Source organism: Podarcis pityusensis (assembly GCF_964106645.2).
Source record: "Podarcis pityusensis genome assembly, chromosome: 2".
Classification (NCBI taxonomy): Eukaryota; Metazoa; Chordata; class Lepidosauria; order Squamata; family Lacertidae; genus Podarcis; species Podarcis pityusensis.
Genome location: NC_138029.1, coordinates 59,266,322 through 59,293,977, shown reverse-complemented (window position 1 = coordinate 59,293,977; position 27,656 = coordinate 59,266,322). Strand labels below are relative to the sequence as shown.

Here is a 27,656-nt window from a genome sequence, read left to right as displayed (position 1 = left end):
ACAGCTTTTCAAGGAAAATGACCAACTGAGAACACTTCCTACTGGACACATCTTCTAGTTAGAAGCAACCTCTTTCACCAGAAAACACCCAGTATCTCCCAGGGGAGGAACGTTTTCATAAGTTATTCAATTTTCCATTGCTTACCTCACACGCTTTCGGTCACGTGACCGAGATCTCCTCTTGTCCCTGCTCCGTGATCTTTCACGCCTACGTTCTCTGTCCCTGCTTCTAGAACGTCTATCATCTCCACGTTTTGCTCTTTTGTCAGATGGAGAGCGACTCTTAGAACGGCTACCAGAACGCCCTCGTGATGAGGAGCGCTTCCGATAATGCCTGTGGTAGCAACAGAATGGTCAAGATATACAACACCAAAATTGGAGTTTAGCGTACACAATCACAGATGTTTTCAAAGAATACAATCTTTAGAGCTTTTAAAAAGGTTAAAAATTAGCTCTTGACTTATCTTCACCTGCTGGACAAGGACTGAGGAGGCACAGCTACAAATCCTACTCAACCATGCATGGGCCAGTCTCTCTTAGTCTAATCTACTTTTACAGGCAGGTGAGCGATTGTTGATAATCCCCCCCCCCAAAAAAAGCTCAACAAGTCTGGGCAATACCCCCCCCCATTTCCTCAATTTGGAGCCTCAAAAAATAGGGGTCATCTTATACATGGAAAAATACGGTAAATAAGATAAAATTCAGAACTCATAAGAGGGGCTGACAATGTCATTTTGGTTATTCGAGCTCTATTATTTTGTATTTAAAGTATTTCCTTTTCAAATGGAAGCATGGCTCAAGGCAAAGAAGCATAACAATAATAGAAGGAAAGCAGTTTAGGAGTTAATAAAACAGTGAGTAAAAGCAAAAATAAATGATAAACTAACATCCTTTGAACCATTTCCAGGCAACTAACTATTAACACTGTTAATTTCTAGGGCTGTAATGTCCTGTAGATTATAAATTAGGACAGAAGATAACATTATCCATTTGTTGGCAGTTTGATCAAGCAATCCAATCTCTGGATAATTGTATACTCAGCCCCTAAATTACAATGGGAAAGCCATTCATGTCAGCATTGCCTTCTGTTTTAATTTTGAGATGGGGTGGATAGAAATAATGCAGTAGAAACAGTAGTATTTTTATGCCCAAAATGTTAAGAATTGCACTTTTCCTCTACCATATATCATAAATTAGAAGTATTTAGTTAATAACTAAAATACATGCCAAACATTCTCAAGAGAGCCACTAGCACCCTATAACACAGCTAAGGCTGCTAAGCAAACCATACCAAGAAAATCAAACATAGGGTGAAAAGAGTAAAGTATTACTTAAAACACTGCAACCTAAATAAATATCTTGCTAAAACCTTTTGTGGAACTGAAAATATAGAAAAATTAAAGAACGGTATCTTGTAGTACTATGAAAAACCGACAGGTCCCAGCACTGTTTACTTCCTTTGCAACAAATGCACTTCATCTTGAGCAGGAAGAACCCACAGATATTAGAAAAGAATAGGGGCCCTGTGAATATCCAAATTGGGCCCCATACAGATATACTGAAAAAGTATGAGAACTTTACTAACACAATCATTAACATAGTACATCTGAGCTTAAAAAGTGTGAGATCAAAAACTATTATTTTAAATAGGGTAACTCACTGTTTTTGTTTGGACACCTGTTGCTTTGTTGATCTAAGGAAATGAGAGAGATTAAGATAAGCAAGGTGAAACCTTCTACTAAACCAGCATGAAACCTTTCACACTATGTGACATAAATGGTCCAGACTCATGCCATGCAATACTGGGATTTTCCCTAATGTCATGAAACCATGTGTTACTGTGAAAGTCATTACAAGCTTATTACAGAAGTCTTCAAACCATGTTCCAAGCCAGTCAAGAGTTTTCTTCCATTTTGTCCAAGAAGCATTACATTGGCTTTTAACAAATGGCTAATATGGGAATCCATTTGCCTTGAGGCCAGGCTTCACCTGTACAAGACAACCAATCTGTAGCAGTTGTTCCAACAGTATTAATAATTTCCAGGGCAAACCATAGGGATGTTGGAAAAGACAGAGGTCCAAATATTGTAAGAATTGTCAGTAAACAGCTATGAATTCCCAAGCACAAAATACACACATTGTGCATTAAAACATATACATATACATATACACACACTATTTCATTTCAACATACATGCAGGTAGAGACACAATCACCTGGTTGTGTGTATTTTTAGTATGGAACACAGTTAAAAACACACACATGCACAATTCATACCTGTTGGATAATGTGCATTTTAAACTACGGAGTGGGATTGACCTAATGAGGCTTCCCCCTGCACCCACCCCCCAATTAGCTTAAGGGGATTCAGGAGAACCTTCAGAACAGTGTGCAGGTGAAAGAAGGGAGATCATTCTGTCTGGTGATGGTTGTGCAGATGGAACATTTGTCATAGTACAACACTGAATTCGTGTCCATGTACTACAACAAAAATCATAAGAAGCAGCCTTGTGTTATTGTTACTGGTTCAGTGAACAGTCCGAGAGCCTCCAAGGATGTAATGATGTTAAGCAGGGATGGGTTAGATCAGTGCCTGACAGACTACTGTGAGCCCCACAAAAGTTGCCCTGAGCTTCCTAAAATAAGAATGTGATATAACCAAGAAAAATAAAAATACGTAATCTGCCAAGTCACTATTAAGTCTCTCTCTACAAATTATTTTGGATTAGGTATGCTACAACCATTCATTGCTAGCCTTGGTTCAGCCTAGCTACCATAAACCTGTGCTGCAAATCTGTTTCATCCCAATATTGATTAACAGCAGTAACACAGTGGCAGCTAATGACATATTGAACTTTTAAAAAAGAACAAAGTTGACCTTGCCAGAGGGCCTTCTCAGTGGTGGCGCCCACCCTGTGGAACACCCTCCCATCAGATGTCAAAGAAATAAACAACTATATGACATTTAGAAGACATGTGAAGGCAGCCCTGTTTAGGAAAGTTTTTAATAACTGATGTTTTCATGTATTTTTAGTTTTTTGTTGGAAGCAGCCCAGAGTGGCTGGGGAAACCCGGCCAGATAGGAGGGGTAGAAATAATAGATGATGATGATGATTGTGTACTCTTAAAGTCTACGTTCTTGGTCTGCTAGAACCTCTCTCACAACAGTCACATCGAGTTTGCTGTTCATGAGCACAGGTCATCCCAATTTACAGAGGATTATGACCAGTCTGGATAACTAATGGCCTGGTATAGGTGAGATGCAGCAACAAATTAGAAATCAATAAGCAGAGAGGAGATATCATTTTGCATATTTAATTACAATTAAGTAGAACTGATCTCATGAACATCAAAATTAATCCAACCTTTGCACGGGAAATATGTGGCATTGCCCTTTCTGGATGAAATTCATATTTAGAACACCCTTCTGTTGGGTTGTTGAAGCTACTGTTATCGACCCTTGGCCTGGTGATGAGGTGGGTTCAAAAACAGGGACAGAAACATTCCTGTCCAGGGGTGGGCTGAGAAAAAAGGATGGCCATCAGCCGCCTCAAGCACATAACAGAGAAGCAGAGCGAAAAACTGCCCTGATGATGCCCCGTCTAAAGTTGTAAATCACTATAATATAGAAAAATAATGACGGACTCTATGAAAGTGCCTGAAATAAAGTCCCGGCCCGTTTGGCAGTTGCAACACTCCCGACGGCGAGAAGTTCGTGGAGAACCTCGCGACCCCGAGCGGCCTTCCTCCCGCGCGGCTCCCCCTAACCCACGAAGGGCCTCCCCGAGGGGCCGGCCGGCCACTTTTGTCCCTTGCGGAAAGGCCAACGCGGGCAGGGCCCGACCCGCTCCCGCAAAGGCCTCCCGGCTCACCTGGACTCGCGACCCATAGCGGCCTCTTCCTCCTCCTTCCTTCCTTGATCCCTCAAGGCTTAGCGGCGGCGGCAGCAGCAACAGCCATTTCCGAAGGAATAAGCGAAACGGAAATGAACCCGCGCTACGCAGAAAGCGGAAGGAAGGGGCCGTCACCCGCGTTTCCGCCAGCCGGGCACAGCGACCCCTAGCGTCCGGAGGGCCGAGCTTTCACAGGCTCTGGCCGGGACCTTCCTCTCTCCGGCGTGTTTGTGTGGAAGAGGCGGCAGGTGATGAGATCGCAAGAAGAGCCCCTTCTGGATGGGTCCCAAAGCCCATCTAGTCCAACATCTCGTTCTCATAGTGACCAGACGGGTGTCCATGGCAAGCTGATGTTCAACCTATGGATTGCAATTGTAATTGCGCAAATTGTAATCTCTTCTGTAATGGACGGTGCTGAGCTAGGAGACACGCTCCATTTATCAGCTGCTTCGTGATGTTTGCATTTAATTCTGACTTGTCTGTGATTCCGTTCTGATTTCTAAGCCACCTTGATATAAAAATAAAATTCACGAATTCTCTTTTTAGCTACAATACGGTTTGATGCCAGAGACAGAAAATGCGGGTGTTGGCTCCAGGAGAACAGAAAAGTAATACACCCAATAAATGTATAATGTATTTACTGCATTGGTCTTCAACTGGTGAGGAGGGACACACTATCATGGCCTGATCTAAGTTGGGTTGCAAAAGCAGCACTCCCACCCCAGAAATTAAGAAATTGTTCCCCAAAATGTATGCCTGGGTGCTGGGTTGGAAAAAGCTGAAGGCAATTGCTTCAATGCCCTGTGTACAACCATCTAGTATTAATATTAACATACACAAATACCCCAAACTAGCTAATATGATGCGATAGCAAATACTTCCTACTTACAACTTGGATTCATGTCTAACACAGACCAGGTATGCAACTATTTATCTTAATGGAGATGGTAAAAGTATTGCTATAGGATTGGGTGGCTGGTTTGGCTAATGCCTGTGGATCCCAGCCAAGTCTGTGCTTTTTTTTTATCTATAAGACTGTAGTCTGTGGTAGAAGGAACTGCTGAACCGGCCAAACCAGTTTATTTATTTTTTTTAAGTTAAGAGCCTAGCTGGGCTGCTAAGCACCTTTTTTGTTACAAGAATAGAGAGTTGGCCATGTTGCAATAGGAACAAGAAGCTAATGGTGCTTCCAGGAAGAGAGATGACATATTGTAGGTAGGAGACTAGCCAAGAGCTAGTCACAATTTTTAGTCTGGGCTGAAGCTGCAAAAAAACAGGAGGCCTGACTTTCCCTGTGTGCTTAATCCAGAGCTATGGGTTTGGAGATCTCCCTATAAATTTAATGGGGAAGCAAGATCTATTCATGTGTTAATACCCTGTTTAGTGAAATGTTTTATGTTTTATTGTGCTTTTGATTCTGTTAGGAGCCACCCAGAGTGGCTGGGGAAACCCAGACAGGTGGGCAGGGTATAAATAATAAGAAGTTGTTATTTTGTTATACTAAATCATATATCCTAAAATCACCAGTCTCCAGTGACCTTCACTCCAAGGAAACTGAATTGAGGTGTGTGCAATAGTATTACAGTGAGCAGAATCATGGGATGAGGAGACCTGGGATAGCAAGTTCTTTAATTGTATGGAATTATTGCTATTTCATGCTGCTTTCAGTGACTTTAAATGCGGAGACATGCTACATCAATCTGCTTTAATTAGTGTGTCTATAGATATACTTTTTTAACACAGTCACTGCCTAAGCATCTTACAAATATGCTAACATGCTCCAGTATACCATGTGAATAATGGGTGTAGATATAAATAAAACAAACCACCAAATCTGGAGAGAGACTGGACAACTGTTGATCTAGTAGTAGTGCATTGGTATAGCCTATAGTAAAAAGCTACTTGGTGGTCATGGTAGAACTGGGTGGGTGAGACGGGGACAGGATTGGCAGAGAAGCATGCTCTATTTGTTAGTACGACAAAGGGTGAAATAATCTTTCTTTTTTACAGGTGTCCAAACACAGTGTTCCGTAGTTCTCCAGATGTTCTTTCCGGGTGGAATTGCACAGTACAGGACCACAGTTTACATTTTTCACAATTGTAAATAGAAATATGACATTCTCTCATTAGTTTCTGTGTTAATTTTTCTAGAAGGGTGACATGCAATGCTTTTTGCTACCAGCTGTTCAGCATAACTCCCATTCTGGTCTTTTTACACATTATTGTCCTTGTTCAGCTGGCAGATGGCAGGTTCCTATTGTGGTGTGTAAACAGATTCAACAGAGCTAACTGCAGTGTTTAATTCTTTACTTTCTAAATCATGCTTGTCCATAAGTTACATGAACATATATTCCATAGTTGGAAATGAAAATAACATTGGAAATATATTAGTAAAACACTTGACAACCCAAGTAGTCTTTAAAAATGAATTACAAAGGCATGCCAACAAATAAATGGTTAACAGACTTCATAGAAGCAGTCTAGAAATAATTACACTGGAGGACATACATGACCACATGAGGTTTATTGGATTTTGCAAAATGAGGTTTTTGCAAAAGGAACCACATACAAAACACCTTTTTACTATTCACCTGCTATCCCACCCTATACATCACTTTTCATAGCGGAAGTGGGCAATATGGGAAAATTCTATATTCTACCCATTAAATTTTAGACTTGATACTGATTTATCACTGTTGAAAAGTCCAGCTTGGCAAATATGAATTAAAGAAATTCAGAAACACCAGCTGAAAGTTGTTTTAATGGTTAAGTCTATCAGCTTTCTGAAACTATTAGTTGGGAATGATGAAAACTTCAAAGCATTTTGAAGATGTGACGCAGATACAGTATTTCTGCAACAGTCACTCCTTACAGATAAAATTATTAATGCCAGCTCAATTTCAGCCCTCGCTTGCAAAGCAATTGTTCTGAATCTTTTGTATTACATCCATTAGCTTCAAACAGAACCTTTCAACATGTCGACAGAGATATAGTCCGACCTTAACATATACAATTAGATGCTGAGAGTTTATCGTAGTGCAAAGTCTACTGAACACAATAGAATATATCATGGCCCGATTCTAGAGAGGAAAGAAATACATGCCCAGGAAAGAACTCAGATACAAACAGGGCTTTGCTTGCTGTTTTTGCCACAACAGTTCCTACTGCTAAAGAGTAAAGTTGGTTTTTTAAACTGAGCAGAATCATGTCTTCAGCGTGGGGAACTGCCATGGCAAACACCTCAATCCAAGTGCACAGATGTCTCCAGTGCATCCATATTTACTCTAAAAACTCTTTTCTTCATGTAACACATACAATTAGAACAATGAAACTTGGGTCAATGAATGCAGTATTAAAACTGTAACGGAGGAAAGAAGCAAAATAAGGAAAACAGCTTATTTTGATTATCCAAAACAAAAACAAAAAAGTGACAGCCTCTAAAAAGAGAAGCTACATTAGCCTCTATAATCACAGAATGATTTCAGTAACTTAGGGGATCACAGCTATATGGGTAACACCTATCGTTTACGATGGCCACTGTACCTCCAGAACATTTATTCCCATTAATTCTTAAGGTCCCAGGCAAATATCCACTCATCCTTCAGCATAAAGGGAACTATTATATAATAGCCTGATTTCTCCCAGCCTAATTTCTCACTGAATACCTAAGCCTGGTGCCAATTACTTGTCAGGGTGGCAGGTTCAGAAGTGAACCAGGGATCGCAAACATTGCACACAGCACTGAAGCAGAGCAGAGAAAGATGGGGAGGGAGAAAGGAAGGTTGGATGTGCATGCTCTCTTAATCTGGGCTTCCTCTGAACCAGCCTTTAAATATTATAGGGTTCTTAATTTATTTTTATTTATTTTTTAGTAATAAAATCTGTTTTTAATGGTAAACAACAACTGTGATTTACTGAAGGAACTTAACTCTAAATAAATAAATAAATATGAAGGCCCACCAGCTAAAACCAAGTAAAGACTTGCTTTATGGTACTGACCAATAGAACGGAATCTTTCAGAAATGAACCAATCAAGAGCATTTACCTAAAATTGCCCTAATGGTTTTGATGGAAGACGCTTCAAGTATCTGTTTCAGATGGGTTATAAAAACTTACTTGTGAGTCAGCATTCCCATGTGAAATGAACATGTAAGCAGCTGTACAAACTAATAATTTGATTAAAATTATGGTTAAAATCTGGTCTGTACTCTTACAAGTCACATTTTCCCCCTGCTACTGATAAATGTAATGATCCCTTGAATGTCCAGACAGAAGAGGCCGGACTCCACATGCAATATTCTTGCAACGGAAGATATAGGAAATAGGAAGCAGAAACCTGTGTTAGTTTACACTACAATGAACAAAAAAAAGCACTTGTCAAGTCAGAGGAATGAGCAAAACTTGTGACATTTTTAGGTACGAAAGTATAGTTACCCAAGAGAGCAGCTTTTAAATCTGCACTAATGCTGTATATTGCATTAGATCATGTAAACACAAGTAATTAAATTTCCTAGTTAGGTAAAAAAAAGATAACAGGCAATATCCAATGGAAGTCAAACTCAAGAGTAGGCTAACTGAAATGAAGGACTAAAATCCACTGATTTTAATGAGTCTACTTTGAGTATGATTAATGTTTGATATCACCCAATGAATGCTTAATGGGAACACATAAAGAAGTTGAATTTCACTGCTTCGTCTTAGCTCTTGCATTCACATCCTAAAATCAAACCTCCCTAACTACAAGAAAACAAAGAGAATACTACCCCATTTAAGGAAGACATAAAATGATGACTTATATCCATCCTAATTCTATTGTAGAATCAATCTTGGCGCTGATCATATTTTGGTAAGACTATCCTGACTGCTAAAATGCATGAATTGAGGGCTATAAGCTAATAAAATAGGATATTCCTATGATAAGCTTGTATTCAGAGCATTCCTTCCATGAACAGAAAGATCCATTTGGAGGAAAAACAGAGACCCATCAGAGACTCCTGCTGGGAAAAGGAAGAGGGTAACAATTTTTCTGATCTCCATTTCCTCCTGTGTCACCCCCGCAAGTTCTGGAGAATCCCCAGCCCTCTGGTATAGGAGGAACACAAAAATCACCTCCCCCACCTTTCCTCCAGCAGGAGCATCTGATGAGTTGAGTTTTGCTCATGGAATCCTTGGATTCACCCATAAAGACTAACATAATTCTATTCAAGTAGGAGACCTCAGCTGCACTGTGCTCTCAAATCACAGAGCCAAAGGGAAAGGTTACAATTTCAGGGTGATTCCTTTTAATTGGGGTGGTGGACAGAAAGGACACATTTCAGTTTTACAGAAAAGTGTGTCATTGGACCATTGACCAATATTTGCATTTGACTGTCCCTATCTGAGATCACTCTGGACTGTACTCAAAATCTACCAGTTCAGCTTCAAAGCCGGGACTTCAAAGCTCTTCCCAATCAAAGTATGTTTAAGCTGCACTGAACCAAGTATTGGATATAGGGTTAACACTGTTTATATATCCAGAGGCATGTATGAAATCAAGAGTGACGCAGTCCAGCTGAAGTATTACACCAGGTTCCACAGCTATCATGGCACTTCAGGAACCAAAAAACACAAGCAGTTCATGGCAGAAGATGAAAGTAAAGAAATAGACACAAAGGTCTGTAAAAACATCCCCCATTTTGCTGTAAGTGTCCATGGAACGACTAATCACTTCTGCAGGGATCCCAGACAGTAAAAGAGCAGCAGTCAATACCGTGGTCTTCGTTTTCTTTTCACTCTGTGTAAGAAATAAAAATTACTTCGTTTTTCACAGCTTTCATCTTTAAGCACCTTATCAGAGCTTTAATACATTTATTTTTATTAGGTATTTTATGGTTTTATATCTTGATTTTATTCTGTGAACTGCCCTGAGACCCCCAGGGTATAGGGAGGTATATAAATTCAATATAATAATAATAATAATAATAATAATAATACATTTCATAAGGTTACCTAATATTCTACCATACACCTCTCAAAGTGCATTTAAAAAAGCATCTCAGAGGTATTTTCCTGTAATCTTGGTTGCTTGTTTCTATTATGATGAGCTCTTTCTGTTCACAAATAGCAGCTGGTGCTATTCTCTTACATTCATCAGGCAAGGGCAGAGGCTACAGTGATGAAGTAATGACTTTGGGACCTGGAAACGGTGTTATCACACTGGAAATTGTTCCTTTCTTCAAAGTTCCATTACATTTGCTTGCCAGTTGGCTATACTAAAAGGGATTTTTGTCCACTAATTGTTACTTAATAAGTCCCTTGTCATCCACATTTGGTAATTCTCATGTTTCACTCAATACAACTGTCACAAAAACAATGATGACAGCAAAGGAAAGTTAGCTGAAAATGTCACCAGTTTGAAAGAAAAGTAAGATATTTGATCAATACACTAAAAGGTGAGAAGAAGACATGAGGCTGTGCGCCAATCCCTGGGCAAAAATGTAAAGCAAAGGGGACAGAAACCTCATGCCCAGGGTCTCAAATTCAAGGCCTTTAAAATCCTGCAAGGCCTTTAAATTCAGCCCTCATGAGTCCTGATCTGTGCCCTCCCTCAAGCACTTCTGCCTAGCTAGGACTACAATGATGCACCTCGCTTGCCTGGATGGAAGATAGAGAGAGGTTTGTGTAATTAGAAACATCTGGCTGTTGTGTGTGGCTGGAATGTCACCTTCCATACAAAGGTACATGCCACGTCTGTTTCTCTGCCCATTTTTGGCATCTGGAACGCTGCCAACACAGGAATGCGGCGCTCAGGCTGAAAAGGGTTCCCTGCCCCTGATATACATCAAGAAGGCCAACATCTCCCACAAAAGTTATTCAAAAGTAATCTGCAGAAAAGTGATTAGTTCACTGGATTCACAGTCGCAAAACATGGTGGAGGAGAGACAACTTTCAAGTAAACATTGTGCTTTTCTTTTACAAACCATCTGCAACCCTACATACACCGACAGGAATGAGCCCTATTCAATCAAGGGGAATTTTCTTCCCAGTTAGAATTCAGATGATCAGTCTGTCACATAAATATTATTGCCAATGCCGTAAGAAAATCTCAAGATGAAAATACATTGCCTATGCTACAAAAAGCCTCTGAGAAATCTGCCACAATATGTGGCCTGGTCAGTGTTAGAAACTGGGATATGAAAGCTAGGAGCTAAATGGCACCTTAAATCTATGTTATGGGCACAACGAAATGTCTAGGCATGCTTTTTTATAACAACAATACAAATATTATGTTCATTTTTCACATGGTCTAGTCCTTCCCCTGCCCATCCCCTTAATAGTCTTAAGAGGGTCTCTTCTCTAGTCTTCACAGAGTAGCTGGAAGTGGGGAGGCAGAAAAAGGTCCTCCTTTCCTTCAACTCTGCAGTTTTAATCTGAAATTTTAGGAGCAATATTGCGCCCAGAGCTCAGAAAACTGCTCACGCTAATGAAATTCCCTGTCGCAATATGCACCTAAAAGAATGGGAGTTTGGTACCCTGGACCTGAAGTCTGACAAAGTCTATTTTACAATAACGATGCCACCAAGCTTATAGATGGTGACTTCCAGGTAACGGCAAGATCAATAGGTTAGCCCATTTTACAGAGCATTCCTGTATTTTTCTATTCAGACGTAAGCTGCATGGAGTTCAGAGAGTGGCTCCCAGGTAAGCGTGCCTAGAATCACAGTCCAAAACATGTTTACTCAGAAATAAAGTATTCTAAAGTTGAATGTAACTTACACCCATGAAGATCCTCAGTACTGAAGAGTTTATGCATTGTCTCTGTAGCTGACTACTCTCAAGTATTCAAAATGTATATACACAAAATGCAAACAATTGCTGATAAACCTAAATTAGCATTGGATTGTCATTATCTGCTATTCTGCATAAAAGCTAAGAAAATTCTAAAACAGAGCTTTCTCTGTCAAATCTTATTTTAAGTTAAGACATTTTGATAATCCATTTGTCCTAAAAAAAGGTCTTACCTTTGGGAAATACTTTGACAACCCCATGTATGCAAGCTGTAAGGTAAGAAATGGAGCAAATATTGACTGTGGGGGGAAAAAACAAAGAAGTTAAATGAAACAGAAAGTAGTAACAAGAAATTCACATTGCTACATTATTTCAAGGAAATAGCCTATGAAGTGTTTCAACCAATTGATTGGAAAATATAGAGAAGATAACCAAATTTCAAAGCACCACTGTCAAAACAGACTGAATTTATATTTAAGGAAGATCCAGAGAAGTCACTAACATATATCTAACATACTGGTACAGACCAGTTAGAGTGCTATAGTAATGTCTAGGAAGATGTCCATTCAAAAAGTCCCCAAGGAAAACTTTCATATGAATCATTCAGTAAATAATCATCCTTGCACATAATTAAACAATAACATTCAAATTTACTTTTGAATAATTTAAAGCTACTTGATAGTAGCAATGATTAGGCATTGCACTTTATATAGTTAGGAAATGCTTTTCTGCTGATTATCCAGTTCCCATAAAAACGAGCCTGGGAATCTCGAAATCTTTGAATTGTTTTGTATGATTTTTGACAGATGATTAAGTAATTTAAGAAAGCAGTCTTCTTCATTTTTGATGTCTAGGAATTTGTGTCCATATCTTGCCAACTTGACCTCAGTCCTAAAATCAGATGGCTACATCTTCCTTAAGGGTTCTGATGGCAAGAAAACTTTAGCCCAATTGCTTTGGACAGGCTGCTTCATTAGCTCACAACAGGATTAAGACAAGGCGAAACCTAGGCATATTTTGTAGTTAAGCTTCATGCATAAGGCCACGTTTGTTCCACTATTAAATGTTATCACTGGCTAGTAAATTGTCAGCTGTGTTTCAGCACCATTTGCATAGACTAGAACAGTACTTGGCACAGCCTGAAAAGCAAACTGCTGGCAGTCCTGGGCTTCCAGGGCTACCCATAGCTTAATTATTGTCAATACAGAAGAGCACCAAAGTACAGTAATTTCTTGATGCTTTTGCTAGGCCAGGGCTTACCATTTCTTGTGGTTCTGATCCTCTTGCCAAACACCATGTGTCTTAAAATAATCATTGCTCAATCATCACTACTTAGGACAAGCCACTGTTGAAGAGTGGACAGAATTATGGATTTGGGCCTAAATCCAAATCTCTACTTAGCTATGAACTTGATGGGCGGGCTTAGGGAAAGTTATTACTTTTCTCAGCATAAAATCCTTATCTGCCAAATGCAAATTCCACTGTCAAACTTTCTGGGCTAATCAGTAAGGCAACCAGGTCAAATAAACAAGAAGTACTAAGTTACTAAGACTTTTCTTTACTCACCAAGTATTTGCACACAAAAGCTCTAACTCCAATGGCAAGTAGTGCACACCCCACTAATCTAAAAATGCGGAAGGAATCAAATTCCTCCACTACATTTCCATTTTCCTGGCTTGGCTTCTCACTGATAAGTTGGTTTCTTAACTTCATCGCTTCATCAAACCTCGAGAGATACTGGTCTAACCCGTGGCGAGGTGCTCTCTGCGGAACCTCCATCAGATCCCCTCTGCTGCGCTGTCGGAGCTCGCCAGTGCCATCATTTCCAACCTCGGGAGTTATGCTAAACAAGTCCTTTTTCTCTCCCTTGTGCTCTATTGCACTGCTTGCATGGTCGGCTGTTCCTGCCAAACTGCAAACAGTGTCACCTAGCACAACCCGTTTGGAAACAGGAGTGGGAAGGGTGCTTGGCTTATCTTGTTCCAGCTGAAGTTTTGATTCTGAATGGCTGTCATCATCTAAAGAGGAGGCAAAAAAGAAAGGAGTCACTATGCTAAATATTGTAGGTTACTCTACAAGACCTAGGCTAGTAGTCTTCCATGTTTTCAAACCTGGGACCCACTTTAAACCAAAACACGCATCTGGAGAACATTTTCTTCTTATTACTTTTTTTTACCATATATATTTTTTTACCATATATTTGTACAATGGTAGGGCTGCTGTTGTGACCATCTCAGATCAGGTCATAAACTGGTAGTAGATCCCTACAGACTAAGGTCCTAGGCCATGTAGCTGTGGAACTAAGCACTGTAAGGAAAACAGGGGTCAAAGAAGAATGGCATATACTTTTCACATTGAGCCTAATGACACTCCCCCTTCCTGCCCCAGCTAAATACCTGCTGTTTCTTTCAGGTCTTTTTAAGGAACTGGCCTGTGCAGTGATATACTGACAGATAGCCAATGATTTAGTTATTTATACTGATTGTTTTATGAGTTTGAACTACTGGTTGCTTTATGTGTTTTATTACAGTAACCTGTCCTGGAGAGTCATATGGCAAAGGGGTAGGGCATAATTTTATTAAATAAATAAAAATAAAGCATAATGCCATTTCAAAAAGATACGAAGAGTTGGTGCCTTTTCTCTTGCAGACCTCAGCCTACAAAACAGCTCCCTTCAAAAGGACACAGGACAAGTTACTTGCTGGCTTTTGAAAGAAACACAAGGACTAGTCGTTCAGTGGTAATTTTAAAAAGGGTTGTGCTGCTTGTGTTTTATTGCTGGTTTAATTTTCATACTATGTGGACAGCAGGAGAATTTTTTAAAAAGTCAGATAGAAGCAACTTTCACAATCAGCGCTCATGTCTCCACCTAATTTGGGGGGATCCCCTCTCCCACCTTCATCCCCCTGCACTACAGCCCACTCCAACCAAAAGTATTCCCTAATACTCAAGAGCAGATTTTCATGAAGCTAGAGTGGTTACTTCTACCAACTCCATTCCATGTGCTTTCCTCTGGTTCCATTCCAATTACAGTAGTTTATCGAGGCCAAATAACCAAATAATAAATTTTCCACACATATTTTTTTCCTGAGTCAAATAGATTGATTGCAGAGAGACTTTTTGCCGAAGCTCTTTAAATAACTCATTTTGCATATAACAGTGGTTTGGAGAGAAACAAGTCATACCAAGAAGGATTTGTGACTACAAACTGTAGAAGGAAGAACAAAAGTACAAACCAGAAATGCGATCTTTAATCTTTTAAATGTGTAAACATTTCATGCCTCTTTTTTCCAAGAACTGTGACAGAATAATTAAAAACACCATTCTATAGGCTTTCCAAAACTGCTTTATAGCACACATATGAAAAGTCACAAAGCCTGCCAAGGAGAAAGCTGACCATAATGGGTTAGTTTGGACAGAACACTAACCCACAGTTTAGCGTTGCGAAAGCAAGTCTATCTTTCTCCCAGGCTCACATGCTTTCACCAAACCTCTCCCAGAGCTTTCCACTTTTTATTAGTCACAGCTTCTCATGTCATCCAAGCTCAGTCAAACTGTGTTAAGATAGTTAACTATAGTTAAGATCAGCCATAGTTCAGGGTTTGGACAGCAAACTAAACTGTGGTTAATCTAAAATGAAGTATCTGTTCCCCTTAGTGTTGGCCAGGAAGAAGTGAAGGAAGGAGGGCATGTTTGTGGGGAGGAAGCAGTGCTAAACCCTCATTTAGCACAGGGGTGGCTGCCCCCCCACGCCAGCTTTGGTTTCCCCTTAAAGAAGCTCAACTAAAAAAAAAGTGGGTGTTCCTGTAACTCTTTTTCTAGAAAGAAAAGTACTGGTATTGGTGCTACAATGATAGAAAGCTCTAAACCTGATGGGAATGAAAATCACCGTCTCCCTGGCCTTCAGACCCATACTTTGATGACCAATAATACTTTGATGATCCTCAGCTAATCTGCACAAATCAGCTGTGGGCAAAGTACACACATGCAGGTGTGCATGAGTGAGGGTATGGGGTGGCCACATCCAGTGCTGACCTGTAGCCAGTGGCGTAGCGTGGGGGGTGCAGGGGGGGGCCAGCCGCACCGGGCGCAACATCTGGGGGGGGCGCACTAGCACTCGCAGCTCTCTGCCCCTACCTGGCTCACTCACTCTCTCTCACTGCAGTGCTGGCTGTGCGAATCCGATCCGAGCCGCTGGGTCGCCGCCCACTGTGGAGGGGGTGGGTGCCAGGCGTGCGGTGCGGAGAGAGAGCGAGGGACTATCTGGGGGAGGGACAGTGCAGCAGCCGCCCAGCGCAGCGCTGAGCACGGGAGAGAACCACACCAGACCAGCCCAGGCAGCAGCAAGAAGAAGCTGGCAGCGGCGGCAGGTTAGGGGGCGCAAATTACTTGCCTTGCCCCAGGTTAGGGGGCGCAAATTACTTGGCTTGCCCCGGGTTAGGGGGCGCAAATTACTTGCCTTGCCCCGGGTGCTGACAACCCACGCTACGCCGCTGCCTGTAGCCTCTAGAGGTTTGGTCAATACTGAATGTGACCCATGGGACAAAAAAGCTTCAGCAGCACCTGGTTCAGGGACTTTTAAGTGCTTCACGTTGTCATCATTCTTCAGAGGATTACTAGCACCCTTAAACTAGAAAGAAACAATTTCAATCTCCAATATTTCAAACACACCAGAAGAAAGAGCATGGCACCAATACATACTGTGGAATCTCAGCTCTGAAAATATTAAAGAGTACTGGAAGGACACAGAAATAATCAAAGCACGTAAACACCTGCAAGCTCTAATGAGTTGTGATTTCCACAACTGACTTCCTCCTCTTCTTGACCAAAAAGTACTAAAAGCAGGAGCTACTGTACAGCTTCCCCACCTAAGTGTTAAGTTACATTCTCTGCTTTTAAATGCAGCCAGAAGCACAGCACATTAATAAAACTATCTACATATTCAATAGGAAATCAAGGAACATGACAAAGATTCATTATGCAAGCAGTAGGCAAATCATCTTGGTCTCAGTTCCACATTTAAAAATGGCAACACAAGGCAAACAAGTGTTACAAGTTATATTGTGAACTGGAAACATTATCTAAATGATAAATAACAGGAGAGAGACCAGTCAGCGTGCTATACTGGTTAGGGTTAAAGGAGTAGAAAGATTCAAATTCCTGTACTCTTAAAGTTCTCTCACATAAAGCTCTTGCGCAGTCAGACCTTGCAAGCTTATTTGCAAGGATACACCCACCCAGGGCTTCTTGGTGGTAATAGCTGTTTTAAACCCATATGTCATCCCAAAAAACTAATAAATTGAGTGAATAAATAAGCAACAGGTGGGATAAAAATGTTTCAGAGAATAGAATTATGAAAAAAAAAATATTGATTTCATTCAGTAATAAGTATTGAAATGATTCAGCACGGTTTGTTGGCACTTTCGCGTCAAATATAGTAAGAGCATTCACCTTTCTCCATTGCAAATGGAAACACAAATCCTGAACGAAACACACATTAATTTATAAATTGTGCATGATTTGTTCTTCCCAAAGGACGTAGAGGCAGGTGTGACCATTTTCAATGCTGAAACAGCCATCCTTGGATCGCATGAAAGAACTTGATTTATCTTCAAACAAAGCACCTTTACTGAAAAGGTAAAGGGGGGGGAGCACCTCAAATAAGACGAATGCGATATATCGCTCGGGGAGGAGGGGCAGTGTCATTTTGAGCGATCAGATTAGCTTGTTAATATACGGACTATGTTAACCCATTGTTCGGGAAGGAGAGGAGGACTTGACGAGGAAAGACGGGCGCGTGTTGAGCTCCCACCCCCGACAAGGAAGGAAAGAGGTCGTTCATAAGCGCCCGGGCAAGACAGGGGATGCCCAGCGCAGTCAAAAACCGCCCCCCAAAGCCACGCCCCGTCCTCACCCGCCTTTGGCCGGTGGAAGCCCATGATCCGGTTGATCCGATCCTCCGAGTTCATCAGCAGTTTCCTCCGGCGAATCTCGGCCCGGCGCTGAGAGGCCGTGAGTCCGGGGGCCGTGGCCGAAGTCGTCTTAGGCCCCTCATGGCCGCCGCCGTCTCCTTCCAGAGGCTCCGTCTCCATCCCTAGTAGCACCGAGGCGGCGGCGGCAGCAGCAGCAGCGAAAAGCCCTCGAGCTTCCTCTCCGCAGAAGGCACACAATAGGGAACGGCCAGGCCCCGCTCTGCCAACCCTTCGCTAATGCGCATGCGCCGCCGGCGCCGCCATTTTAGGTACCGCCTCCAGCCGGTGGCACGAGCGGCGCCATCTTGGATGCGGGTTGTGAGGACAGGCTTTTACTTGTAACCGCGGGAGCTTACGGCAAACCCCCTCGACGGGCTCGTAACCTGAGGCTGTTTTCGCTGGAGGATGGCGCCCTTCGCAAAGATGGCGAAAGCAGCCTGCCGAAGAAGTGCTTGCGCATGCGTGCTGGAGGGAGAGGCGTTGATAGTGCCCGGGCGGGGATGAGGAGTATGCAATGACCTCATACAGCAAGGGTGGGTGGGTGTCACAATCGCTCCACGCTGTAGCATTTGTCCTAATGCAGGAGATGGTGGCATCTTCAAACCTGACTCTACAAATGTATTTGGGGGGAGTGACAATAGGACAATTACTCGAGGAAATGTAGTCTGCAAATCCTATGCACTTGGGAGTAAGCACCAGAGGTCCACAATCGGATTTATTTTTGGAGTTAACGTTTATTAGCTCAGCATCCAAGCTGAATAGCCTGATCTCAATGTATGAACGAACAACTGCCAACAGCTATTGTATATCAATTTTTACTTTTGCCTTTCTCATATTGAAACACAAATTTTAGTGTTAATTTTTTTCGTTTTTTAAACAGCCTTTTGTTTTCTTTAAAGAAAAATCATCAGGCACCCATTTTGCTCCTTTAAAACTAATATTCCCTTTTAAGAAATTTTGAGCAGCATGCACCTTTATCTGAGGAAATACATATAACTTGCCCATATTTTAAGGGTTTGTCTCATTCAGATCCCGTCTTCATAGCTCTTAGCGTTTTTATTTGGTCTTCGAGAAAATGCCTGCTAATCATAGCATATCTCTCATGGAAGCTTGTGGTCTTTTATGGAAACCTATATTAAACAGAGCAGTAAGTACACACATACAAGGTTTTGTCTCCCTCTCCTATCATGGGTGTCTAAAAACACCTGGATGTCTGGGGGACTTCTCCAAGATAAAAGCAGGAAGAGCTGTATTTAGTTAAGGAATCTAAGATTGTTCCAAGACTCAAAGTGTAATCTGACTCAGCTATGCAATGCATACAAAGATATTTCTCATGCACAAAATTACAAAATATACATTAATCTCTTTACTCTTCCACAACCCTAACAAAATCTAAAGCAGACCCGCCAGAATTTGACATGTGAAATCATAAACATTAGCACTTAAAATTATAATAAAGTCTTCCTTACTATGGAGTGTTAAAAATGACACTGTTAGAATTAAACCATGCTTTCTGTCATCTTGCTTGGAGTTCCAAACCTAAGAGCTGTTTTGCAAATAGACAAAGTCCTCTGATGGTAAGAGCTGTTTGACAGTGGAACAAACTACCTGGGAAGGTGGTAGACCAAAACCTCAAATGTAGTAAGCAGGTTGGATGGCCATCTGTCAGGAATTCTTTAGCAGTGATTCCTGCATTGCAGGGAGCTGGATTCAATGACCCTTTGTGTCCCTTCCAACACTACAATTCTATACAGCGGTACCTCGGTTTAAAAACAAACCTGTTTATGAACTATTCAGTTTATGAACTCCGCAAAACCAGAAGTAGTGTCCCGGTTTGTGAACTTTACCTCAGTCTAAGAACGGAATCCAAACAGTGGAAGGGCCTCATTAGGGAAAGCACACCTCGATTTAAGAACAGACTTCTGGAACAGATTAAGTGCGTAAACCGAGGTACCACTGTACTAATAAACTTACTACAGCATCAGTCTTCCTAGTACTGTTAGGAGAAATATTTTTCTATGGTTCATATTCTCCCTCCTCAGGCAGAACCATGAATTCCCTCTGCTTACAAAAAGACTAGCACATACACATTTACAGGAACACTTAACTACAACAGTGAAGTCATTTACAGACAGTGTCGTCATATGGATAAAAAAAAAAAGTCTAGCAGGTGAGATCATTTCGTCCAGCTGATAACTTAGAAGTTAAAATATTAGTGCCTATTTCAAAACCCTACTGTTGAAATAAAACTTGTCACACTTAGCCACCTCTTCTGTGGCTTAAATTTGTTTTGTCACACCTTTGTAATTGCAATATTATGATTTAGAGATCACCATATTTTTGTCTGAATATAAAAGGGACTGCACCATTCTTACTGGAATTCTTGAAGGGTGATTTTAGAAGTTCTAAAGCCTTGTCAAGTAATTTGAGAAAGCGGCTGTGTCATTGTGTTAATGTGTTCCAAAGATAACACAAAAAGACATACTCGGGCACCTTCCATTTAATTCCATGTGTTCCCATTCTACTTTCTTTCCACTGCTCTCTAGATCCTCAAAACCAATTAGGGGTTGTTTTTGTTTGCTGCACTCACCTCCCCCACCAGCAATCTCTGCATAAACACGCAAGTCTTCAACTCACACTTCTGTGGTTACACAAGTAAGGAATGCTGTCCCATCCTGCTATGTTATTATAGACTGGTTGTTTCCTAAATGTAGAAATCCTTACAGCTAGAGGATAACGTTCATAAATTGCATTAAACCTATGCTTTTCAATTAAACAAAAAACAGCAATAGAGTCGTTATACATTAATTATAGGCATCAAATGGGTGCCAAGGATGTCATGACATGTCTTTTTGTGGGGGTTGTGTATACCTGATAGTTTCTGGTTGTTTTTAAAATTTTGGTGAAATATACCTTGCCATTGTAAATGCTGTTTCCTGAGATTTTGTAAAATCCATGCACCCCCAAATCTTATGCATGTTTACATTATATTCAGTGGCTGTAATCCAAAGAAGCAAGCATAGGATTGCAGCATTAACATTTGTACAACATATCAAGCAATTATACTTTTACTTGCCAATTTTTTGTCCTTCATTCCTCCCCTCTTTCTAAATGTTGTGCCAATGCCCATACCACCCCCTAAACAAACTTTTAGTTTTTCCTGGTGTGCGTGTGTGTGTTATATAATGAAGACATTTGCTTTTAAGCTCCTTTATGTGCACTAATGACTCTCTACTTGTAACTTTTTGTGAATAGGCTGGTAGGCAGTATCCTCATGGGTACACTAAGTCCAACTAAGGCATCTGGAGCACTGGATCAGTTTAGATTATTGCAACCTAAGGGTGTGGGCAAGCTGCTTAGAGAAGTGTAGCTGACCACAGGTCTCATTGTCCCTTGCTGATGATTCTGGCTTCTTAGAGCTAGCTGCAGGGAGTTGATTAGGTGGGTTCAGGAAGTGATTAATTCTTCAATAGAGAGTGAGGAGTACCCCCTGTCATAGAGGAGGCAGTGATGCATCTCCTCAAGAAAACCTACTTGGTTCCAGAAGTGTTAATCTATTGCCCAATGGTGAATATTTCCTTTTGGGGCAAGGTGGTCAGGAAGGTGGTGGCAGTCCAGCTTCAGGCATACAATGGTACCTCGGGTTACAGATGCTTCAGGTTATAGACGCTTCAGGTTAGACTCCGCTAACCCAGAAATAGTACCTCAGGTTAAGAACTTTGCTTCAGGATAAGAACAGAAATCAGGCTCTGGCGGTGCGGCAGCAGCAGGAGGCCCCATTAGCTAAAGTGGTGCTTCAGGTTAAGAACAGTTTCAGGTTAAGAACGGACCTCCAGAACGAATTAAGTTCTTAACCTGAGGTACCACTGTACTTGGTAGGAAACTGATTACTTTGATCCATTCCAGTCTGGCTTCAAGCCTGGCTATGGCACTAACACTGCCAAGTTTCCTGTGGCATCCAACTTCTGTTTGTAAAAAGGACTGATGAAGTTCTGTGTGAGCTCTTTCAATTAATTTTATTGAGTAGCCAAATTTGATAAATTAGCACAGCTAAAATAAGCATTTGCATGTGTTACAAATGACTTTATACAGGAATAAAACAGTGAAAATTACAAACTGTAAAAAGGGGAACAAGTAAAACCTTGCCTCCAATTTCAGAAGAGCATGGTTTACAATTTCACACCGAATATCAATGTCTGAGTTCAGAAAACAAGGATTAATATTACAATATTTTACACTACTTTACAAAATCCAATTTACTACGTAAGGATTTAATCTGTAACTGGTGGACAGAAGCTTTATGTCACATTTGATGGTCCCTTCACATTCTGTATGATTATATATTCTGTTAAATTAATTTTGAATAAAAATAAACCTCATCATTATTGCAAATTATGAAATTACAGAAATGTAAAGGCTAATTAAAATGGATGGTTTTGATGCTGACTGAATTTAACATATCCATCAATCATACTAAATTGTTTAAAAATCTTAAAACTAGAAAAATAGAGAACATCTGTTGTGAACTGCCATGCTAAGATGGAAGCATCAGGGCCATTCTTGCCTAGTTAAGTTGTGACAGATCTTAAAAGAGACAGTTGTAAGTAAAAGTATAGCATAGGCAATTTTACACATGGGTCTGCCCTGCAATCCCTATTATTAAAAAGGAGATGTAGTTTTGTCCATCATGAGGAAAATTAGAAAATTCAATATTGCAAAAAAGAGTATGAACATTCTAAAAAGCATTCCTATCCAGACAGTATAATGTGCTCACCATCCTTTTTATTTCTGTTAAAGAGGTGGAGATTAGGGATTTATTCTTGAAATCATTTTCTCCCTCAGTTAGGCTAGTTCCGTCAAGGCCTATCATCCTGTCTTACATGAAGTGAAACCACGTTTGAAATACACACACCCCATGACACACTCTTCAAACTAAGTATTTTTGTGCACAGGAGATAGCTGGGCATGGTGCTACATTTAAGGGCTCCCACCACCCCAAGGAGTGCAATCAAGCCTGGCGGCACCAGTTATCTGTTCAAAATATTATGCCTGCAGCATAGGGAGCAGTTATTCACCCAAGGGGTGCTGGATGCATTTGTTATCCATGCACAGTACCTGTGCCTGAACCAGAAAAATAATCTAAGCACACAAGCCTGTTTCTACGCACAAATTGTTCTTGGTATATTTTGTACACTTTTGTTTAGAAGAGTCAATGGAACTATGGTCAAAATAATAATATTCAGGTTTTGATTTCCAGTACTCACAAGCACGCACTGCATTATGATCACATGCTGAAAATGTGCATATCATTCTTGATAGCAACTTCCATAACTGAATTACTACTTTAAAAAAAGAATGACACCAGCAATAAGGAACTTCTCTTTTGCAGATTTCAACAGGTATTTTAATCCCTTTTGAAGAGGGAGATCCGCCCCCCCCCCGTAACATGAAAGTAAACAATTCTATAAGCAACTTTTTATAGACCACTCTGACACACTGGATAGATTAGAAGACAATGTTGTTAGAAGTAGATAAGAGTTGGTATTCCGATTCGAAATGCTGGTTTATGAACACCACAGTTCTTTTGAGAACTTTAGTGGCTTTTTGTGCATGTAATGCTTACCCATGCCCGTCACTGAGGACATTTCAGTTAATCTTCTATAACTGAACAAAAGCAACGGCCTGAAAAAATGGCTGCAAAGTATCATTCCACAAAAGGAACACCAAGGAAGAAGTGCAATGGAAATATATTTCCCATCCACTTTTCTTGGGAGAGGAGAAGAGGTGCGAGAGAAAATAGAAATCCAAGACAGCTACAAGTTGAAGTTCTACCATTGATGAAGGATGATACTAATGCTGGCTGCTTGTGTGGTAATCTACATAAAAACACTAATGCTGTTTGCCATGATTTATTTCACAGTAGTTTCCTGGGTATGAGTAAAACTAACATTTATTATTCTTGCTTATACTGTGCAGAACTTGGGATTCTTGCCTATTAAGCGGGATTTCTGAATCTTTTTCCATTAAAGCCACAAAAATTCTTCCCTGCATTTTTTCAATTTTAAATGGCAGCATGTTAGATGCTCATCTGGATTTTAGACAAGTTACTCAACACTGTTTTTAACGTGATGATTATGGCTTAGTGTCACCATTAAGCACTCATATTAAAAATCTTAACTGAATATAAAAATGTGACTTTATATTTAATCAAATGCAATCCATGACTTTTGGTTGGACAGTCTGTTCCCCTATTTACTTTCAATTAATGAATTAAGACTTACACACATCATTTTACTATCGAAGACAAGAATCCATGGTCACCATTTTTGTAGCCGATTCAGGCCATGTGATTATAATTCTCAATGGACATAGTGCAAGTTCATGGTTCTTTCAGGTACTAGAATACTGGTGCATCTTAAAGCTTTTTAAATGAATTGTTTCATATTCATTTAAATCCAGCCAGATCCCTTCACGTTTACTCTGCCTTGCTTATCATAATCCATTTTGAAAAGCACTAGAAACTAAGTTCATTAAATATTTTGTTCACAACGAATTGTTTCATTGCTTCTTTAAAAATGTATTTTAAAAAAAATTAGTGATACATATTGTATAAATCAAGACAATATAGTTTCCCTGCAACTCAGTCTTGGGAGGTTTGAAATATAGCAGCAAAAGAAAGCAGAAAAACAAAACAAAAAGTTAGAAACATAGTATTTTGAACAAAAAAAATCTTGTATAAAGGTTCAGCTCTTCAATATTGCCTTTATAATGCTACTTACAGTGAAACATTCTGCAGCAAATTAAAAAGGCATCCAACATGTTCAAATGGATTTTAATTGTTTGAAGTACAAGATTTGGTGGTCCTTTATTTGCTTTGTTTTTCCTTTCTTTCTGAAAATCACAGTGAGATTCTCATCAACTGCATCAGGCCAAAAACTTTATAGGAGCATTACAAGCACAAGTGTTCTGTATGCAGGAACGGTCCTTTGAAAGGGGCTCATTTATTCACTTGCTGCTGAATATGCAAAAGGAACTCATAGTACGATAATGCAGATTCTGTTCTGTCTTCTATCATATTTTGCAGGAAACTTGGTTTCCATGGACTTTCATCCCTTAAAAATAAAAGCAAACAGAATTTCATGAGCATCAACACTTTTTAATGCTTCATTCCTAGAAAATATTTACAATGTGAATTGTCTGATAAAAGCAAAATCTATTTTGTTAACATGTCGGGAATCTATAGCATTAAAGGTGCTCATGCTGTTTGCATGGGCACAAACTCTGATACATACATGGATCGGAGGAAGCAAACACTTCTTCATTCATGGCAGCACCTGGGACAGCCCTGTAGCTGTTCTTGCTATTGAAATGGAAGGGAACTACTGGCTTGTGTGGGAACTCCATGCATGCCACAAGACTGGCCATTTCAGGTAAGTACTTAAGGGTCTGAGCATCCCTCCATTTGTACATCCCTTAACACTCCCCATATGCCACCAAAGATCAGTGTTGCTACCCCTTTTTACTTTCATTGAATGTGGTCTCACTCCATCTCTGCCAGAAGCAAGCAGGCAGAGAATATTCCTCTTTTTAATAGGCATGCAACAGAGGAAGTTTGTAACTAAGCTGTTCGCAGAGAGCCAGTTGCTACCTGTCCCAGGTGAGCAGCAAGCTGCACGGCTACCAGGTCTGTATGCTGATGTAGTCTTCTCATATAAAAATGCCACTTACCTTAAAATATACAATATAGGAAAGAAGGGCCTTTGCTCCCTCAGCCAAGAGATAAAAGCAAGCATTCTAGAAGACTCAGCCGTATCAAGTTCTGGAAGTTGTGTCTGTCACAAAAAGAGCTACTGTGAATGCCAGTCAAAAATAATATCTAAAGTATTCAGGTTATATATATTCAGGTTGACATTGGCCCCCATATACCTGCATGAATATGCATATCCCCCCTATTTGTCTGAAGAAGGCAAAAACTGTTCCCACTGCATTTTTTCAGGCACTGCTGCTCAAGTAAACCTGCGTTGTGCAAATGTCATTAGCAGTCTGTCAGCAACCCACTATCAATCAACCATGGTGCAAGAGCAGCCCTTCTGAAACTTAAAAGATTTAGTCAGCAGTAGGATTCACTCTCTGCACCGTTCTTTATCTTCAACTCCTGGCTAATTGGTAGTGAACCATGTGTATACTTAAACAAAGAGGCATTCAATGGGGTTCACTTGCATGTGCAATAGAAATTCGCTTGTGCAACAGGATTCCCACCCCCACGCTCTGTAAGCTCCTCCAACTCTCCAGCGCAAGTTTTGGGGTGCATGGGACAGGAGGAGAGGGGAAAGCTGCAGTGCACACCTGCTTGCACTCCATTGGATCCTATCCCAAATGTCTCCTTCAGGACTGGAAGTGGATCCCTCAATCACCTGACACCATTGTGACATCATGTGACAACATCAAAGGGACTTGCCTCTAAAGTCCCTATGCAAGCAATTTCTGTACCATCCACTTGCAAACAGCCTTAAAAATGATGGCAGCTCACACAGTCTGGAGATTCCCCACCCTCAGGCCTACATAGTGGAAAATCTTTGAGGAAACATTTTTGTTCCCCTAAATAAGGAAATACAGGGTGTATTCAACATTGTGTTAAGTGGATCATTCTATCAGTGTAAGGGTTTCTCCTCATGCAATGGAACCATCTCCCCTTCTTCTCTGCCTGCACAACCCTTAAATCTGCTCTGGGGGCTTTCTCAACTCTCTGGAGCCGATCTGGAGGCATCCTAGAGGAAAGACATCCCTCTGTACTAGTGCAACTATTTCACTGAATGCTGCCCATAAATTCAGACACTTGTGAGGGATATCTAAAGATTAGAACAGGTGAAATGAGCTGCCTGTAAGGCAATCCTTAAAAATACTGCAGTTTGCACAGCAGGAATTTTAATTGTGTAGCTTAACTTTTTCATGTAGTTCTAAGGAGCTAGAAGTTCTTCTGAATTACAGAGGAATCCTCGCTTACGTGGGGGTTCCATTCTGGGATGTGCTGAAGTCCATTCTGACCCTGTTCTGCCCCCGCACCCATTCGGCGCTGTGCACCCTTGTGCACAGTTTTGCGAGTTGGGAGTTGCCTCCACATTCTTACCATATTGTGTGGTATTGATGCATAGTGTGGAACTCCAAGGACACGGCTGATAAAGTTCTGTCCACAATTCTTTCCAACCCACAAAAACATCACCTGTAAAGGCAGACATGGATAACCAGAAAACATTACTCTGTGCATTTTACTCTTCTCATACACTTTCTGGCAAATGACAGCTATGAAGCTTCAAAGAGAATGAGCCACATTTTGCACACAATATGAATATTAGCAGAATGTAACTTACAGAGCCAGCATCCATAAGGTAGGCACCATCTCTATTTATCTTCTCCACAGACAGCTGGAGAATGGGAGGCTGAGGTATTGTTTTGTCATTGACGTTGAGGGCTCCCTAAAGAAATATGCATATAATGGATAAGATATGAAGAGGCTACAGGTCAGATCTTGACTAACAATAGGAATAAAGACCTTTATCGTGTAAAAAGGCACAATGTACCGACCCGTATGTTCCAACTGCATTTTACCCTTTAGTATGATTAAACTTAAGGGATGCGGGTGGTGCTGTGGGTGAAACCACAGAACCTAGGGCTTGCCGATCAGGTCGGCAATTCAAATCCCTGCGACAGGGTGAGCTCCCGTTGCTCGGTCCCTGCTCCTGCCAACCTAGGAGTTCAAAAGCACGTCAAAGTGCAAGTAGATAAATAGGTACCGCTTCAACGGGAAGGTAAATGGTGTTTCTGTGCGCTGCTTTGGTTCGCCACATGACCCGGACGCTGTACGCTGGCTCCCTCAGCCAATAAAGCGAGATGCACGCCACAACCCCAGAGTCGTCCGCGACTGGACCTAATGGTCAGGGGTCCCTTTACCTTTACCTATGATTAACCTTAATCATGGCAAAACCTTATCGAGGCCTAAGAGGTGGTGTTTACAGGCACAATTTAG

General features: G+C 40.9%; 3 protein-coding genes across 8 annotated transcripts in view; all 3 read right to left on the bottom strand.

The window, feature by feature from the left end:
* DDX46 (DEAD-box helicase 46) overlaps window positions 1–4,018 on the bottom strand; it is a 35,651-nt gene extending 31,633 nt beyond the window's left edge. For all 4 annotated transcript variants that reach the window (XM_080996267.1, XM_080996268.1, XM_080996269.1 and 1 more), the window contains exons 1-3: window positions 3,873–4,018; window positions 1,661–1,693; window positions 146–334 (exon numbers count right to left, since the gene is read on the bottom strand). In XM_080996267.1, the coding sequence (XP_080852393.1) occupies window positions 146–334; window positions 1,661–1,693; window positions 3,873–3,889 (239 nt within the window). In that variant the 5' untranslated portion in view covers window positions 3,890–4,018. The remainder of the gene's footprint in view (window positions 1–145; window positions 335–1,660; window positions 1,694–3,872) is intronic.
* Window positions 4,019–6,402: 2,384 nt separating this feature from the next.
* On the bottom strand, window positions 6,403–18,126 carry CAMLG (calcium modulating ligand). Of its 2 annotated transcripts, XR_013983216.1 has the most exons (5): window positions 17,575–18,126; window positions 13,227–13,678; window positions 11,894–11,959; window positions 8,623–9,666; window positions 6,403–8,583 (listed from the first exon to the last, which is right to left on the bottom strand). XR_013983216.1 is itself a non-coding variant. In XM_080996360.1 (4 exons), the coding sequence occupies exons 1-4, from the start codon at window positions 17,750–17,752 to the stop codon at window positions 9,484–9,486; spliced, it is 879 nt and encodes a 292-aa protein (XP_080852486.1). In that variant the 5' UTR covers window positions 17,753–18,126; the 3' UTR covers window positions 6,403–9,483. The 2 variants fall into 2 exon arrangements, 1 of the variants encoding a protein (XP_080852486.1); XM_080996360.1 differs by having other exon boundaries at window positions 6,403–9,666.
* Window positions 18,127–21,622: 3,496 nt separating this feature from the next.
* The window catches only part of SEC24A (SEC24 homolog A, COPII coat complex component), a 32,987-nt gene continuing 26,953 nt past the window's right edge, over window positions 21,623–27,656 (bottom strand). For both annotated transcript variants that reach the window (XM_080996266.1, XM_080996265.1), the window contains exons 20-23: window positions 27,001–27,105; window positions 26,760–26,852; window positions 25,361–25,464; window positions 21,623–24,744 (exon numbers count right to left, since the gene is read on the bottom strand). In XM_080996266.1, the coding sequence (XP_080852392.1) occupies window positions 24,630–24,744; window positions 25,361–25,464; window positions 26,760–26,852; window positions 27,001–27,105 (417 nt within the window). In that variant the 3' untranslated portion in view covers window positions 21,623–24,629. The remainder of the gene's footprint in view (window positions 24,745–25,360; window positions 25,465–26,759; window positions 26,853–27,000; window positions 27,106–27,656) is intronic.

Excerpts from the sequence above, each read along its gene's own strand:
- CAMLG (XM_080996360.1), bottom strand. The coding sequence starts at position 17,752 with ATGGAGACGGAGCCTCTGGAAGGAGACGGCGGCGGCCATGAGGGGCCT. Across the intron at positions 11,960-13,226 it reads CTTTTGTGTGCAAATACTTG|TCAATATTTGCTCCATTTCT; the intron begins GTGAGTAAAGAA and ends TTCCCCCCACAG. Across the intron at positions 9,667-11,893 it reads TGTCAAAGTATTTCCCAAAG|AGTGAAAAGAAAACGAAGAC; the intron begins GTAAGACCTTTT and ends TTTCTTACACAG.